This window comes from Myxine glutinosa, chromosome 8 (assembly GCF_964187855.1).
Source record: "Myxine glutinosa chromosome 8, kmMyxGlut1.1, whole genome shotgun sequence".
Taxonomy (NCBI): domain Eukaryota; kingdom Metazoa; phylum Chordata; class Myxini; order Myxiniformes; family Myxinidae; genus Myxine; species Myxine glutinosa.
The window spans coordinates 92,200,547-92,219,756 of NC_136268.1; the positions used below are offsets into that span (position 1 = coordinate 92,200,547).

Here is a 19,210-nt window from a genome sequence, read left to right on the forward strand (position 1 = left end):
CCCCCTGGCGTTAATTCAGCGATCGACCGGGATTCGAACCCAGGATCCTGGGACCCTAAGCCGGCACCCTAGCCGCTAGCCCAACACCAGGGTTCCACACACCATAATATGATAAAGGTAAATTCACAAAGTTCCTCTTCCGGCTTCTCCTGGCTAAAGGCTGGCTCTTCAGGCCTATCATGTTCAGGCCTTCAGGCCGCAGTGTCCATGTGTTTCATACCTCTCCCCCCCGCCCCACCCCCCTTCCCATGCCTCCTCCACCCAAGTCCTCTCCCTCCCACAGATCTCCCGATCACCCTGTTCTCTACTGTTGTACTCGTGTGCTTCCCTCTCTCTCTCTCCCCATCTTGTCTCCCGCTCCCTTTATTATATGTTTTATGTGTCCGTTTGTTTTCTTTGTGATTAATGTTAGCTCTTACACGAGCCTCGATCTTGTATATAAAAATATATAAATAATGAAATATAAATATAAATATAATAAAAATATAAATATAAATAATAAATAATATAAATATATATAAAAATGTATACAAAAGCGATTATTTTGTGTGCCGTGGCCGTGCAGTATGAAAACACCCGCATAGTGCGCATTTATCTTGGCCTGAGGATTGTTTTACAAATTCAAATGTTCTACTAGTACTACTCAGGAACTATGAGAATGGATGCTTTTTGGTGCAATTTTGGACACCCTGATAAAAAAATATCGAGTGATTGGAGACCAAGGGGAAATGACTGAGGCATAGTGTAAGCCTCTCTGTTATTTTAGGGTATAAAGACTTAAACGAGATAGATTAGAAACCGCTCACGAATGGACCGGTTGCTGCACCGCTGGGTTTCGTCAGTGAGTTGGTGTTCAGCTTCTCCGTGGAATTATTCAAAGATAATTTTGTTATAGACCGTCATAATCTGGCATATTTGCCCATTCCACTCCGAGCAACTTCGGTTTCTAACGTGATTGCGGTTCCCTCACAGAGACAGCCAAATATCGTGGCGTGGTCCTATGTAAAGGCCATCTATTTATTACGTACGCACTGTTTTGCGTCTTCCCTCTTCCCCCACTTACTGTCTTACTCCCCACCACCTAACTCCATTGTTGGCGAGGCTACCTTTAAAATATGAGAGAATACAGTGCCCACCACATGATATTGCGAAGTGGATGAGCAAGGATTTAGGAATGTATATAACAGATAGGTAGAGAGCAATAAAGTAAGGTAGATTATGTGGTAAGGTAATAATAATGGAAGTAAGAGAGACAGCAGAAAGGGGCAGGAACGCGGTGATCAGATTCAGGAAAGAGTGAAATCCAGGAAAGATCAGATTGAAAATGGTGCTGCACCTTGAAAGAAAGCAGAGTAGCCCAATTTTTTTTTCTTTTTACCCAAGCCTTTTCTGTGGCGCGGCAGGCAAGTCTGAAGAAGCCTAATTGTGCTCCTATGGCGTGGTGTTGGCAACACTGCCTAGGTCACATTTCACATTTCTACTCTGATCTTCAAGAAACAAAACCACAGGGTAAAGATAGTGACAAACTCGAGGCTTCTTGTTTTTTAGGACAATATGTCAAAAGGTCAAAGGTCAAGGTCACATTAATTGTCAAATTTAATCCGATTGACTTGATATCTACATCTATACTGTATACAAAACTGAAAAACATGGGTGGACTGTGAGCATTCGTTGAGGTGAATACAGTCGGACCTTAACATTCACGGCTTCAGCATTCACAGATTCCATGAATGGGGAAAAAATACAAGGTGAATACTTTCCCATTTAGATCCTTTAGAACCCTAAGACCCCAAAACCCTGTTATACCCTTTATACCTTAAGACCCTCAAGAGCCCTAAGAACACTCCTAAGACCCAATAGACCACATAAGACCCTTAAGACACCTTACACCCCCGAAGACCCTATATACCACATTAGACCCTCGATAACCCCAAGACCATTAAGACCCCTAAAACCTTATGTACCCTTTAGACTTATAACTACTGTTGGAACATACCCTTTAGACCTCGTCCACCTTTTAGACCATTTAGGCCCTTTGGGCCTTCTAAGAGCATTTAGACCCCCTTTAAACCTTCACACTGCTTAGATCCCTTGACCTTTTAGACCCATTTAGACATTTTAGACCCCTTGAACCTTAGAGCCATTAGACCTCTTTAGACCCTCAATACTATTGGGAAAGACCCTTTATATCTTTAGACCATTTAGACCCTTTAGACCTGGTAAACCCCTTTAGATGCACACCACATAAACATCTATCGAGTCTTCTTGCAATAAACAGACAATTACTTTTTTTCAATAAGTCAAGCACAGTCTACACCCACCCGGAAGCTGGGTACTCTACAAAGTGGAATAGAATTGGCATATTAGGTCACTGAATTGGTTCACCAATCAAACCGTGGAATCATATTGCGTATTTGGATTATGCAAGGATCGTGAAAAGCACGACATTTTTCCTGTTTGTTTGTCTGTCTGTGTGCACGTAATCTCAAACGGTTATGCACAGATTCAGTAGAAATTTGGTGGATATGTTTGGCATATTGTTGCGGATATGAGGATTGTATGTTTTTGATTGTGTGTATTGTATTGGAAATTGCTGTGTAACATTGTTGAATATGGCCCCTCCTGCCTCCAGTGTTGTGTAAAGGTTAAAAGGGCGTCCCGGTAGTTAATTCCATGAAACACCACATTGAAGGACACGATAAAACCCTTGTTCAGTAGCTTATATCTTTATTATGTGTTTTAGATTAAGGCTTTGTCTTCCATTAACCTGACACTCCATTGCACCGAGTGAAAGAGATAGATTCCCTTCATTCCCATTCCCAAAAACCTCCATTTCCCCTTTCGTAATGGCCAAGCCTCAATTTGGCAATTACATCCCCTCCAAAGCCGCCATTGGCCACGAGGCAGGGTCGGGGAAGAAAGGCGTGCCCGCCCATCGTCATCAAGGGCGGAGCCAGAGGGTCGCGCGACCAACCATGGCCGAGGTGAGCACACCGATGGGCGTGTCCTGAAGGCCGGCGGCTTAATCGCCGGAGGCGTGATAAAAGCGCGCACGCAAGGGTGACCAGGAGAGAGTTGCAAAAAGGTCCAAGGCTGAGCTGAGCTGCGTGGTGAGGTGCAAAGGAGATGAGCTTTTACGAGATGAGCTGAGATGAGAGATGAGCTGAGATGAGAGATGAGCTATGACAAGAGCTGAGTTGTGAGGTCCAAAAGCAGAGATCATCCAGGGAAGCGCAAAAGCCTGCTATTCGTCACCTTGCTCGCCAGCGGCAGCGTCCCCAGCAGCAACACTCGACAGCCGTTTGGGGCCTGGACGGCGGTTTTGAGCAGGGCCACGAAGGGACGGCGGCTGCCGAACGCGCCGATGGTGCTGCCAGCTCCGGACCTTCCTCTCCTGTCCAGCCATTCCTGCCTGCAATTTCCCCATTCGTGTACGTGAGTTTGTTCTGTTCGTTCTGTCCTGGGTAGTCAATTAAGTCTGTATAAGCTAGTAATTTGCACTGTGTCACCTGCTTTTTCACACCACCTGTAAATAACCGTGACTGCTCTTTTTGCTTGTGTGTGTGTAAATAATAAACCCCGTTACTCTTCTGTACGTCTTCTTCTTCCTCTTTGCATTCGGTCGCTTTAGAGTTTTCCCACATTGAATAGCTGTGGCGCGATACGGCCAACGTCTGGGTGAATCGGGTTTAGTCGGGGAAAAACTGTTCGGCCGCGGCGCCTCCGCTCGGCAAACAACATCCTTAACCGCGGACCGTAACAATTGGTGTCAGGAGTGTCGGATCGGACCCGAAGCGCGCTTAACGCGCTCAAAATTACGAGCTGCTGGAAATTTGTGTTTTAAAGCAAAACCCGAATTTTGAAATCGCGCCATGGCTGGTCAAGGCGACGGGATGTCGGTGGGAGAGATAGACGGGGTAGAATCAACCCAGGACCTCGGGGAAATGTATGTGGAGGAAAGAGAGGAGGAGAACATTGGCAATGTGGTTGAGGGGGTATCAGGTGCACAAAATGGCGCGCTCGCGCACGTGGTTGAAGAGTCCCAAAATAGCGGCGCCGCGGAGGGCGAGCCCGCGGTGGCGGCTGGGGACGCTGGGCAAACCGGGTTTGACCTCGGATTATTCTTGACCCAACTGAATGCAAAAATGGATAGGATGGGGGGCCAAATGGGAGAGATGGGGGCCCAAATGGGGGCAATGAGGGACGAAGCGAGGGCTCAGAGTGAGCAATTGGGGGTAATGAGGGACGAAGCGAGGGGTACCGGTGAGGGATTAGACAAGAAATTTGGGAAGTTAGACAATAGATTTGAGGGGTTAGACAACGGAATAAAAGAGGTAAAGAATGGGTTAACGGGGGTGGAAAATAGAATGGCTGCCCAGGAGAATCAGATAGAGGAGGTGAAAAATGGGTTGAGGGGGTTAGAAGATAGGATGGAAGGCAAATTGCGGGAAATAGGGGAGCAATCCGCCCGAGAAATTAAACAAATGGGAGAGCAGATAGAGGAGGTGAAAATCGGGGTAGAAACCAAATTGGATGCTCAGAGGGATGAATTGGGACAGATGAGGGTGGCATCTACAAAAGAGAGGGAGGAGATGAAAGAGGAGATACGACGAGGTGTAAGTGAGGAGGTTTCGGGGCTACGCGAGGAGGTAAAGCGAGGTGAAAAGCGTATAGAGAAAGAGGTGAGAAATGGAACGGCTAGGTTACAGGGGGGAATAGAATATCTGACGGAGGAGGTGGAACAGCTGATGGAGGGACAAAAAGAACTAACGGAGCAGGTTCAAAGGAACACTGCGGTACTAGGAGGGTTAAAAGCGACACAAAACGACATAAAAAATGACTTGATAGCGACACAGAGGCAATGTCAGATGGTACGTGAGGGACTGACAATGAGGTTGGATGAGGTGACAGAGGTAATGGAGACGAAGAACCGGCAGGTGAGGATGCACATAGAGACGGTCACGGTAGCCTTAGAGGACGAGATAGAGGAGACGCACCGGGAAATAAAAGAGGTGAAGCAAAAATTAGAGGAAGTGGAAGACGAGGTGAGTGAAATTAAGAAGAGACGGACAGAAACTAAGAGAGAAATACAGGAGGAGGTGATGGAATATGTTCAAGGTCGGTGCTCAAATCGTGACGTGGTGCTCACTAACCAAATAAAGAGTTTGCAGGTGGTGAAGGAGGTGCAGAGACGAGGTGCCAAGGTGAGTGGCGATATACGTGGAAATGTATATGATGTGAGGAAAGCTTCAGTCGGCTTGGGGGTTGCTTTGGACCCGGGTGTTCGTGAGAGGCCGTTGGTGAAGTGTGCGACAGGTACGTTGTGCGAAGGAGGAGGTGTGCGAGAATGTCCGACTCTGGGGTGTGTGAGGAAAAAGTGCGCGCCGAGGAGTGAGTGTGCTGTCGAGAGTGAGTCGGTCGTAGCGCGTGTGCGAGGGAGCACATGGAAGCGTGTAGTGAGGAGTGTTACAGAGGATGTAACGAAAGAGGGCACGCCTGTGGTGAGGGTTACGGAGGAAGTAACGGGAGAGGATGCGCGGGAAAGGTGTGTAACGGACGGGTGCATGGGGAAAGAGTGCGCTGTCGAAAGTAAGGAAGAATGCACACCTGTGGTGAGTGTTACAGAGGATGTAACGGGAGAGTGTGCACAAGAGGGTGCGCGAGAAAGGGGTGTAACGGACAGGTGCATGAGGAAAGAGTGCGCTGTCGAGAGTAAGGGTGAGTGCGCTGTCAAGAGTGGTGGTGAAAGTAGTGAGAGTGACACGGAGTGTGAGTTGGTTGTGACAGGTGAGAGAGGATGTACACCTGGAATGGAAGGATGCACACCTGGAATGGTAGAGCGTGTATGGGAATGCACGCTGGAATTAGTAGTGAGGCACGTGGTTGGGTGTGCGAGTGAGAGCACACCTGTGATTGTCACAGAGGAGGTGACCGAGAAGGGGGCGCGAAGAGGTGTGTTGGTGAGGTGTGCGAACGACGAGTGTGTGCAAAGGTGTTCGGTGGTCAGGTGTGTGACCAAGTCTGTGAGCGGAATGAGTGTACCTGGGTGTGTAAGAGAAGGTGCAATGACGAGGAGCATGGGAACAGCTGGATGTATGAGCAAGGAACGGGCTGCGGGGTGTAAGCATGCAGGTGAGGCATCGACGGTAACCAGGTTAGCGGTTAGAGCGACTTATAGCCGAATCGGGCCCTCGGTGCGTGCCGGGTTTCGCGTGCCGCGAGGACCAGCGGGGATCCGAACCACGGCGGGTTCGAAAGGACCGCCGTACGTGATCCACGCTGGGCCGCGCTTGGAACGGCCGCGTCCGTGCTCTGCTAGGCGTAACGGGCAGCCCAATAGGAAGGGTCGTCATGGCGACCCCCTTTTGTTGAGGCGTTCCGGCAGGTCGAGATCGGGCCATGGGATGGCTCCGTGCCGAGGTGGTGCGTGGGATCTCGGCCCGGGTAAGCGTCCTTCCCTGCACCGAGTGCCGGACGCATCCAGCCGCCGGCACCAAACAACCCGCATTCATTGCTCGGCTTTACGAAGCCGGGCTGTGGAAGTGAATTGGCGCACCGAGAGGCACTAGTGAGTGGACTGTAATGATGAGGATAGTGGTCTGGACCCGAAATTAGAAAAACAAAATTTGATGATTGGCAAAGGATTGGCAGAGTGATGATTGGCAGAGGAGTGGTAGAGTGATTGGCAAATTTTTGATTGGTTGGAATTTGGTGTGCAAAATTGGTAGTGGGAGATGCCCGATGTGGTGGGATGGCAACTCTGTCATCCCTCACAGAGGGGGCAAAGGAGCACTAGGTTTATGGGGTTGATGGCAGTGAAAACTAGCCCGGGAGGGTTAGGATATATAGTGTGTAGGGATCTAGAGAGATGACATTAGGTAACGTTAAGGTGAGTTAGTGACAAGGATACCTGTAGTGGGGTCGTAGGTAGATTAGTGTGGATGATAATGACGTGGGAGCGCAATAGTTTAAAGGGACGACTGGGAAGCGCAAGTTCCAGAGGGGAGTAGTTAGATGAGATGATGCCGTGTGTGTGAGGATCGAAAGTGTATTGAGCACAGCAGGGTATGAGTAACTGATTGTGATTGTGAGTATTACTGTGATTGCACAGGTGTGCAACTGGACAGTTGTATGGAGCAGTGTTTGAGTGAGTGAAGGTGATTGTGAGTTGTGCTGACCAAATGGTCCAGGAAGGAAGGAGGGTGCAGGTGGCACCAGGTGTGAGTGCACAGGTGTGCAACTACAGGTGAATGGAGAATGGTTGTGTGAAATACGTGGAGTGTGGAATAAATGGTAGTGTGGAATATCTGGAGTATTGGAATGGATGGTCGTGGAGTGAGTATGATGGAAACTGTGGAGTGGAGTGGATGGTGCGGAGGTGTGAATGGGGGAAGAGTGGACCCCCATCACGAATACCCGGGGCGGGTAGTGTAAGTGTTAGGTAGAGGGTACAGGTAAATTGTGGTTGGATATTGGCATCTGTGGTGCGGGTGAAAGAATGGTGTTTGGATGGGTGCATTAGTGTTGTGGAAATGGCTGGGCGTGTAGCTGGTTAGTGTGTGTAGTTGGTTTGGGCACTCCACCACTGTGAGGATGTCGGCCAGGTGAGGCCGCAGGTGGGCTCTGGGAGCCGGTAGTTGTTGTGGATGGGGCCCGAGGATCCGGAGGACGGACCCGGGTAGCCCAGTGCCAGTGGGCACCGAGTGGGGTGACAGAGCCAGGAGGGGCCCTCCCCAGTTAGTTAGGTTCGGGTGAGGAGCTAGGTAAGCTCGGGTGGCAACTGCAGTGGTGGAGGTGTGCAGGTGGGTAGACCTGCTGGGAGAGCTACACGCCCCAGCCCGGAAATTGTGCAAGGGCACCGGGAGATGAATCGGGGGAGTGAGACCCCAAATTGAGAAGCACCACAGTTTGGTCAATGGGAATTGGTTTTTAAAACCACATAGAGTAAGATTGCCAATGGTTTGGCAGGGAAAGACCCCGGGTAGTGTAAAGAGTGTTAAAGTCATTTGGAGGATAGTTAGGATTGAAGTCTCCTCGCACCATCTACATCCACTCACCTGAGGTGACGTAACTCCACACCATGCCATGTTTTATTATTTTTATTGTGCAGATGTTTGGAATGAGAGACGCATCATGACGTGGGTGTGACATTGTGCTTGATGTTCCATCTCTTCCTCCTTATGAGGATTGATGATGAATTGGTGATGGCAAATTTTGGATAGAGGGATTGTGGGAACGAATTTGGTATAGGGGAAATATGGGGAGACGTGACAGTAGTGACGAATTTGTAAAGGTGTAGTATTGTAAATATGGGGTAAGGGCAAGGGTAGTGTAGGTGACAGGGGGGGTGACGTACGGTAGGGACGAGCTTTCTCATTTCGCTCACCGTACGCATTTCGCCTTGCATTGCCTTGTTTGATGTGTACCCTTGTGACCTTACCCCTCGCTCATCTGTCTTGTCCCCCTTTTGTCTCCCACATGACCTGAGCGCCACTGGGCGCCGAGGGGAGCGTGCGTGAGTCCGCCATTGTGCGCACGGAACTCCCAGAACCAGCTGTCTGCATCGATGCACCACATTATGGACCACATGTCTGTGGCCGAGCACCACTTATGGACCCCATGGGTTGGGGCGTGGCCCCTCTGCTGGAACCGGCCATGAAGGCCTGAAATCTTGCTGGCGGACCTTGGCCACAGGGCACCGATGCCCCACAGGTGAACCACACCAGTCGGCCCTGTGGGCCATAAATAAAATAAATACCAGGGACACGTTTGGGCAAGTTTTATTGCAAATAGGCCGCCAGTAAGAAAATTAAAGAAAGACAACATCTGGAAGAAATAATAATAGCCAGCAGAGGGAGCCGAAGAGCAAGAGATCACCTGCAGGGTTAGGGGTTGTTGGTTTATTTTTATTCATGAACAATGATGACTGTGCACCGATTGGTGCTTGAGGGTGTGTTGGTGCGTTATGGGTGCTTTCATGGTGCGTCGATGCAGAGCAGACTGTCTCCTCCCCAGAAAGAACAATCACAGGTCCTGGGTTGCGTATTGTAAATAAAAGTAGCGTCAATTGTAAATAATGCTCCCCACCGTCAGTGTGTAGTTTGAAGACCATTCCGCAATTCGGTTAACTGTGGGCGTGAGTCTGTTAGGCAGGGTGCAATGGAGCAGCGGGACATATTTATCTATGTTTTAAAACTGTCGCACTCAGGGTCAGGTTAAAAGTAGAGGAAACTACACCTACGTGTCACACTAACTTAAAGTTATAGGCCCGGGCCGTGCCTAAGAGGAGGAGGGTGCAGTGTTGCGGATATGAGGATTGTATGTTTTTGATTGTGTGTATTGTATTGGAAATTGCTGTGTAACATTGTTGAATATGGCCCCTCCTGCCTCCAGTGTTGTGTAAAGGTTAAAAGGGCGTCCCGGTAGTTAATTCCATGAAACACCACATTGAAGGACATGATAAAACCCTTGTTCAGTAGCTTATATCTTTATTATGTGTTTTAGATTAAGGCTTTGTCTTCCATTAACCTGACACTCCATTGCACCGAGTGAAAGAGATAGACTCCCTTCATTCCCATTCCCAAAAACCTCCATTTCCCCTTTCGTAATGGCCAAGCCTCAATTTGGCAATTAACTCCCCTCCAAAGCCGCCATTGGCCACGAGGCAGGGTCGGGGAAGAAAGGCGTGCCCGCCCGTCGTCATCAAGGGCGGAGCCAGAGGGTCGCGCGACCAACCATGGCCGAGGTGAGCACACCGATGGGCGTGTCCTGAAGGCCGGCGGCTTAATCGCCGGAGGCGTGATAAAAGCGCGCATGCAAGGGTGACCAGGAGAGAGTTGCAAAAAGGTCCAAGGCTGAGCTGAGCTGCGTGGTGAGGTGCAAAGGAGATGAGCTTTTACGAGATGAGCTGAGATGAGAGATGAGCTGAGATGAGAGATGAGCTATGACAAGAGCTGAGTTGTGAGGTCCAAAAGCAGAGATCATCCAGGGAAGCGCAAAAGCCTGCTATTCGTCACCTTGCTCACCAGCGGCAGCGTCCCCAGCAGCAACACTCGACAGCCGTTTGGGGCCTGGACGGCGGTTTTGAGCAGGGCCGCGAAGGGACGGCGGCTGCCGAACGCGCCGATGGTGCTGCCAGCTCCGGACCTTCCTCTCCTGTCCAGCCATTCCTGCCTGCAATTTCCCCATTCGTGTACGTGAGTTTGTTCTGTTCACTCTGTCCTGGGTAGTCAATTAAGTCTGTATAAGCTAGTAATTTGCACTGTGTCACCTGCTTTTTCACACCACCTGTAAATAACCGTGACTGCTCTTTTTGCTTGTGTGTGTGTAAATAATAAACCCCGTTACTCTTCTGTATGTCTTCTTCTTCCTCTTTGCATTCGGTCGCTTTAGAGTTTTCCCACATTGAATAGCTGTGGCGCGATACGGCCAACGTCTGGGTGAATCAGGTTTAGTCGGGGAAAAACTGTTCGGCCGCCGCGCCTCCGCTCGGCAAACAACATCCTTAACCGCGGACCGTAACAATATGTTATGAATTGATTAGATTTTGCTGATGATCTGGATACAAGAATTTTGTTTTTAATCCTTTAAGTGATTCTTCAACATTGAGAGATGGGCCAAAACTATATATAGCATGATATCTCAAAAAGGTATGGACGGATTCGGACGAAACTTGGTGGACAGGTTGGGCGTGGGACAGTGTGACTAATTGATTCGATTTTGGTGAAGATCCAAATCTGGATACGAGAATTTTGTTTTTAATCCTTTAAGTGATTCTTCAACTTGAGAGATGGGCCAAAACTATATATAGCACGATATCTCAAAAAGTTATGGACTGATTCGGACGAAACTTGGTGGACAGATTGGGCGTGGGACAGTGGACAGTGTGACTAATTGATTCGATTTTGGTGAAGATCCAAATCTGGGTAGGAGAATTTTTATAGTGATTCTTCACCATTGAGATATAGGACCATACATGATATATAAAAAGATATCTCAAAAAGTTACAGAGGGATTCAGACAAAAACTTGGTGGACAGTTTGGGTATATGCCAAAGACAAATTGGCTCGATTTTGGTGAAGATCCAGATACGATAATTTTTTATAACTAATGAAGAGTTTCATCACCATTGAGAGATGGGGCCAAAAACAATATTTAACATATACAGTATGATATTTCAAAAAGTAGTTGACAGGTTATGACAAAACTTGGTGGATGAGTTGGGTAGGTGACAAGAACAAGCTGATTAGATTTTGGTTCAGGTCCAGATGCAGATCCGGCCTATCATTGGGATACAAACCGTAAACTACCAGGAGGAGGGATGCGCTCTACAGAGTGCCGTTGTATTTTTAGACTGTGCTAAAGACTCATTAAAGAGCTTAACAATTAAGGATGAGATACCAACACATTGGCAACAGAACAGAGAGTAACAAGCAGACAGGGAGTACAGATTATAAGGAAATCAGTGACAGACAAGTCAACAAGAGAGGACACAGAAAGACAAACAAACATACAGAAGTACAATTAATATTTTATACCTCATTCATCCTTTTTTTAAATTTATATTCTTATAATTATTTACTCATATATTTCAATATCACCATCAATCAGGGTGTGCAACATTTCGAATTAATTATGACAAACATGAGTAGCATTTATAAACAGTAAACTTTCATGATAAATGCGCATTGTGGGGCTCTCATAAGTCTATATGTTAAGAAACTCACCAGATTGAGGGGCAATACACAAAATTAGCTCAATTGTAACTTTTAATTTAATTTTGTGCTATATGATTCTCACACTTTAAAATGCTGTCAACTACAGTTCATAAATTTACAAAACAACTCTACTACAAGACCTTTAAAACAACTGGCACTTTAGAAACAACTGGCACTGGACCTGACGGCATCAGCCCACGGGTCCTAAAATCATGTTCTTCCGCTCTTTCACTCCCCCTCTCTGTTCTCTTCACCCTCTCTTTTGCTCAAGGTCATCTTCCATCTGCTTGGAAATCTGCCAACATCACCGCTTTGCACAAAAAAGGTGCAAAAACAGATCCCAGCAACTACAGACCAATCAGCCTTCTCCCAATTATCAGCAAAGTCATGGAATCCATCATTGCTTCAGATATGAAATCTTTCCTCTTCTCCAATGGCTTGATCTCTGATCATCAATTTGGTTTCAGACCTGGACACTCCACTCTGGACATGCTGCTTCTGCTTTCTCAACAATGGATGGAGGTCCTCAATGCCAAACAGGAAATTAGAGCAGTCTCCCTTGACATATCACGTGCCTTCGATACAGTCTGGCACCCCGCTCTGCTCACCAAACTCTCCTCTTTTGGTATCCATGGAAATCTCCACGCATGGCTGGCGGACTTCCTCTCTAGTCGTAGTCAACGTGTGGCCCTGAATGGGTTTCTCTCATCTCCTCTTCCTGTTCAGGCTGGAGTTCCCCAAGGCAGTGTTCTGGGCCCTGTGCTTTTTCTGGTCTTCATCAATGATCTCTCTGACTCTCTTGAAAATCCTCTCTATCTCTTTGCTGACGACTCTACTCTCTGTCACTCCATTCTTCATCCCTCAGATCGGCAGTCTGCAGCCTCCTCACTCTCTGCAGACCTTGACAAAATCACATACTGGGCAAACAAGTGGAACATGTCTTTCAATCCTGACAAATCTCACACTCTTACGATGTCTCTCCGAAAAGACCGACTGGACAACCCTCCCATCCACTTTCTGAATAATCCTCTCCAAGAAGTTCTGTCACTCAAGCTTTTGGGTCTCACTATCTGCCATGATCTTTCCTGGAAAAACCACATTTCAAATCTGGCCTCCAAAGCCAGTCGCCGACTGGGCATCCTCCGTCGTGCGAAGTCCTTCCTTGGCACACCTGAGCTCCTCACCACATACAAGGCTTTCATCCGTAGCTCAATGGAATACTGCTCTCCCCTCTGGGCTGGTGCTCCTGCCTCACACCTAGCTCGCCTTCACGCTGTTGAAACCAAAGCATTCAGAATCATTGGAATCTCCCGTGATGAAGCTAACTCCAAGGGCCTCTCACTCACTCACCGCAGGCAGGTTGGTGGTCTTTCCGTCTTCTACCGACTCCTCTCTGGCCTTGCCCCCCCAGCTCTCTCTGGGCTCTGTCCCACAAATATTCCTACAGGTCGCACAAGATCTGCCTGCAACCCTCTTATGGTTAAACTGCCAAAATCAAGACTCTCTGCTCACCTTCACTCCCTCATTCCTCTTTTCTCCCACCTCTGGAACAAACTCCCTCACTCTCTTCAATCCCACTCCACCCTCCAAGTCTTTAAAACAGCTGTTCACCACCATCTCTTATCTTCCCCCATCCAAAACCTTGATCTTTTCTACCCCCGCTAATTTCACCCCAATTCCACTTTTTGAAATACCAACTTTTGTCCTGGAAGTCCTTGGTGTCCTTGTGCTTTATACTTCTCTCTGCCCCCCCCCCCCTCCCACGCCTCCCCGCCCCGGGCCCTCTCCCTTCCACACATCTCCCTGCTCTCGGATGTTGTGTGTGTGTGTGCTTCCCCTTTTCTCCCCATCTTGTCTTCCGCTCCCTCTTTCTGTGTATTTTGTTTGTCTGGTCGAATTGTTTGTGAAGTTAATGTTAGCTCTTTCACGAGCCTCGATTCAGTATACAAAAAAAAAAAAAAAAAAGACCTTACCATCCCACATTGAACTCAACATGCCCATCGAAGAGGGCAACGACAGGGGCCGTGGCATGGCGCCAGCCACTGACCCGTGCACGGATCAGGCCTTCTTGTCGAGAATGCCGAACTACTTTCACCAGGCCCGGTCTATCTTTGTTCACCTTTCGCGTGTATTCACTGACCTGGGTCTGCAAGCTCTCTGCAACCACACAAAGAACACGAATAACTTCTGTAACCTATTGTTTGACACCCAAGGATAAAAGCAGCACTAAAGGGGAATCATTCAATGTTCACTCTCCCCTAAGTAGCATGACATTAAATATGACCTGGTATTTTAACCCAAAAACCTAAAGTCAGATTACTTATCAACCCATGCATCCCATAAAGACTGCATTGTCCATATGTAAAATGGTAATAGTTGGCCCTTGTGATTCAAGAATTATCATCACGGGAGAAGTAATACAGGAAACATGTTTATATATCTTTACTGGTGGAAGCCGAAGGAAAAGTCTGTCCTTCTATGGATGCTCGTTTTTCGTCAATGCAATTTTCTTTGGACATCGTTTCATTTTTATTCGAATAGACATCTTCCTTTTAAAATGGTTTTAGTATCTGCTTTGAAACCGTTCCAAATTTTTCAAACATTTTAACCTGTATTGTGATGAACTTTGTGTTCCCAAGCTTGTCGCATAATCGTATAGACAGTCTTTGAGCAATATTTCACATATAAAAATCTTTTATTTGCAGATTAAGGGTTCGGAGCAATGGTCCAACTGACTATTCTGAAATAATTAGGTAGTTTAGCCCTGATGGTCAAAAATACTTCTCTGTGATCCAATCACAAGGATTAGCGAAGCGATAAGTCCTTGTGATTATTTCTATAATTCAATTAACTCCAAATCAACCATTTATCATGAACATCCACATATATAATGATCGAGCTTGCACATTTACAAAATAAACAACTTTAACTACTTCTTACATATTTACAATAGCTTTGAAGCTATATCATTAATGGTATACAGGCAAATAAGGATTAAACATAGGGGCAATACCCCTGGAGCTCACCTGGTAGAATAAACAGTATACTGCACTGATTAAAGGTATTTTAAACCAACTTCAATGGTTGCTAGAAGACAGGGATGCATGTAGAATGATACTAACATATTCATGAGACTAAATAAACAAACAAAAAAACCCGATTATTTTAAATGCCAGGAACAAACTTTGATAAAACACAGGTGATTAAGGTTGTGGTGAAGTTTCATCAGAATTGCATGTGTAGTTTCTGAGAAGAAAGCAAATACCTATTTTGGGGGGCAACACCCCCGTAGAGCCCCAAAGGGGCAGATTTTTTTTAATGCCATGAACAAACTTTGCTGCAGGACGGGTGGTGAAGGTTGTGGTCAAGTTTCATCGAAATCGTGTGTGTAGGTTCAGAAAAGAAAGCAAATACCTATTTTGGGGGGTCAAACATGGACTCATTTTGACCACCCGTAGATTCCCTTAGACTTCGATTTTCTTAGTGCCGTGAACAATCATCGGTGTATCACGGGTGATGAAGGTTGTGATCAAGTTTCATCGAAATAGTCTGTGTAGTTTCAGCGGAAAAAGCAAATTCCTATTTTAGTGGTTCAAACCTGGATCCACTTTGACCCTCGGTAAACCCCCTTAGACCTCAATTTCTTAATGCCGTGAACAAACTTTACTCACCACACAACATATATCATTTTTGCCAAATTTGGTGACAATCCCATCAGCTGTTTCAGAGAAGAAGTTTCAAGTGTTTACGAACAGACAAACTGACGGACGGACTGACGGACGACGTGCCATTGCATAAGCTCCCCTGAACTTCGTTCCAGGTGAGCTAAAAATCCTTGAAAGCAATAAAATCTCAAAATCTCAAATAACTTTGCTATCCTTGTGTCTAACGTAACGTGTATCCTTGTGTCTAACTTAGCCTAACATGTTACTGTTGCATGGCAATCTAACCTACTCGAAACACGCAGACCATATTATTTTTACAACATTCTAGCTATTGATCCCCACACACCTTCCACATAACAATACATACAGTCACGTGAAAAAGTAAGTACACCCCATGTAAAGTTTTGACTTTTTCAACATATTTCAACATACAGCTATTTGATCTTCATTTCAACAATATTGACAGGTGAACGTGATATAATATAACAAATATCATGAAACATTTACATTTTGTAGTCCATTGTATAATTTAAATAAACATAAATGCAAATTTCGCATGTGGAAAAACTAAGTACACCCTTGGCTCTAATAGGTGGTATTGCCCCTTTGGCAGAAACAACCTCAAGTAGGCGTTTCTTATAACTGTCTACCAGTCTCTGACATCGACTGGGAGAAATTTTTTCCCACTCCTCCATGCAGGATTCTTTCAGCTGTGCGATGTTTGAGGGGTTTCTTGCATGCACAGCTCGTTTCAAATCCCCCCACAACATCTCGATGGGATTTCGATCTGGGCTTTGACTTGGCCATTCCAGAACCCTCCATTTCTTTCTTTTCAGCCATTCCTTGGTGGATTTACTGGTATGTTTCGGGTCATTGTCATGTTGCAAGGTCCACCTTCGGTTGAGCTTCAACTTTCCAACAGATGGCCTCACATTATCCTCAAGCACCCTCTGGTACAATGAAGAATTCATCATGGATTCTATGATGGTGAGCTGCCCAGGCCCTGATGCAGCAAAGCTGCCCTAAACCATAATATTTCCAACACCATGCTTTACAATTGGTATCAGGTTCTTGTGGTCAAATGCTGTCTTTGGTTTTCGCCAAACATGCCTTCTGGTACTGTGGCCAAATAGCCCTACCTTTGACTCATCTGTCCAGAGCACATTGTTCCAGAAGTGCTGGTCTTCGCTTCAGTGTTCATTGGCAAACTTTAGTCTTGCCCTGATGTTCTTTCTGGACAACAAAGGTTTCCTCCTGGCACACCTCCCATGTAGATCAAATTTGTGCAGCCTCTTTCTAATGGTAGACTCGTGCACTTTGACATCAACAGTGGCAAGAGCTACCTGCAGATCTCGTGATAACATTCTGGGGTTCTTAGAGACTTCTTTCAGCATCTTGCGGTCTGCTCTTGGGCTGAACTTGCTGGGGCGGCCTGGCCTGAACAAGTTGGCAGAGTGTTTGGAATCTTCTCCACTTGTAGATGATCTTCCAGACAGTCGAATGATTGATTTCAAATTGTTTGGAGATCTTTTTAAATCCCTTCCCAGACTCGTAGGCATGTATAACCTTCTTACTGAAGGCCTCAGAGAGCTCTTTTGATCTAGGCATGGTGACGCAACACACTTCAACAACAAAGAGCAAACCAAACCAAATGTCTGAGGTTTAAATAAGACAGGTTCCTCCAAGATCCTCTCTGACGATGTTCTAATCATTTGCACCTGAGCTGGTGCACCTGATTCTAATTTTAGGTATTTGAAGTAGTGATAAATGTCGGGGTGTACTTACTTTTTCCACATGCAAAATTTGCATTTATGTTTATTTAAATTATACAATGGACTACAAAATGTAAATGTTTCTTGATATTTGTTATATTATATCACCTTTATCTATCAATATTGTTGAGATGAAGATCAAATAGCTGTTTGTTGAAATATGTTGAAAAAGTCAAAACTTTACATGGGGTGTACTTACTTTTTCACGTGACCGTATATGACTTTTTTCACATTTGTTGTGTTACAGCCTGAATTTTAAATGGGATAAATTGAAATTTTTTTGTCACTGATCTACACATAATACCCCACAATGTCAAAGTGGAATTGTTTTTAGAAATTTTTACAAAATTATTAAAAATGAAAAGCTGAAATGTCTTCAGTCAATAAGTATTCAACCCCTTTGCTATAACACTCTAATTTGAGCTCAGGTGCATCCATTTTATTTTAATCATCCTTGAGATGTCTCTTCAACTTGATTGGAGACCACCTGTGGCCAATTCTATTTATTGGACATGATTTAGACATTGGACATTGATATTGATTGATTGATTGATTGATTGGACATTACAAATTGGACATTCTGCCAAATTGTAACAAAAGTTTTACCCTCTGGAACTCACTACCTCACACCATCAGAGACTCCTCCTCACTCACCACATTCAAAACATCACTAAAGACCCACCTGTTCAACACTGCATTCAACATTCAACCCACAGCATTTAACCCCTGACTATCTCTTCTCCTTCTCCCTCCTTTTGCTTTAAATATTTCCCTATTGATTCTTGTCTTTTTGCAATTGTTGTTTTCATGTATTGTTATGCATTATGTTTGCCACTCTGTCAAAGCGCCTTTGGGCTTCTGGAAAAGCGCTATACAAAATAAATGAATTATTATTATTATTATTATTATTTAGAAAGAAACACCTTTCTATATAAGGTCGCACAGTTGACAGTGCATGTCAGAGCAGAAACTCGACCACGAAGTCCAAGGAATTGTCCGTAGAACTCCGAGATAGAATTGTGAGAAGGCATAGGTCTGGGGAAGGGTATGAAACAATTTCTGGTGTTGAAAGTTTTTTGTAAACTTTCATGTAATTTCTTCTCTGCTTTTATTTTATTCGTTTTTCTGCCTCATTTGGAGAATTTTGTTCCATTGCTTCTGGTTAATTTTGCCAAGGTAGGCCATAAAATAACGTCAGCTCGATTGATGACGTGTGTCATTTTAAAAAAAATTTTACACCCGACGAATTGCTCCAGCTACATCGATCACGTGTTGACGTGTGGGCGACATTAAAAAATACAACCTATGAACACGAGTGGATTAGTTTATTTGCGAAGGAAAGTTATACATCTGGAACTAGTTGTTGTTGGAATTTTTTCCTATCAGGGAAAATTGAAATACAGCACATTTTCTATACACTAGGTGATGATTTCATTCCATAAAATAGTTGATGTAATTGATGGATTCTTCAGTAGGTCATCGAGTATAACACCCCCTTCGGCTGTCGGGGCCCCTTTAGAGCGGTGTCCTGGGCACTTGACCAGGCTGACCCATAGGTAAGACCACCTCTGGTCCTGCAGCACACATCCAGAAACCCGGAACCAACCGTTTTAGTTAGTTTTCTTTATATGCCTATGCATATATGCACGTATGTATGTACATATTGTCACATTTATGGCCTCACGAGGTGATTGTTAATAACGAGTTTCGTGAGGAGCAGCAAAACGCCGAAGCAATCGTTTCGCGAATGGATGCCAATCCAAATCGATGCCAATTTGGAGGCGATCGCAAGCCCAAACAGAGGAAGGTGAACCTGTTCCGAGAGTGCGTTAACAGACACGCACAGTCTTACAAAATAAGGATTTATTAAATAAAAGAGCATGGGCACGAGACACGAAAATAGATGGATCCGGCAGACTAAGACAGACGATCAAGGATGATAATAAATAAATAAATAAATAAACCTCATCTCCATAATATAACCGAAAAGCACAGTAGGTAAGTAGGTAGGTACAGTGACTTTCAAAAGTATTCACACCCCCTGACTTTTTTCACA

General features: G+C 45.6%; 1 protein-coding gene across 2 annotated transcripts in view; it reads right to left on the bottom strand.

Annotated features, from left to right (window-relative positions):
* The window catches only part of LOC137432703 (polypeptide N-acetylgalactosaminyltransferase 18-like), a 331,095-nt gene that overhangs the window by 179,707 nt on the left and 132,178 nt on the right, over positions 1-19,210 (bottom strand). For both annotated transcript variants that reach the window (XM_068124832.2, XM_068124831.2), the window contains exon 4: positions 13,691-13,874. In XM_068124832.2, coding sequence (XP_067980933.1) covers positions 13,691-13,874 — 184 coding nt within the window. The remainder of the gene's footprint in view (positions 1-13,690; positions 13,875-19,210) is intronic.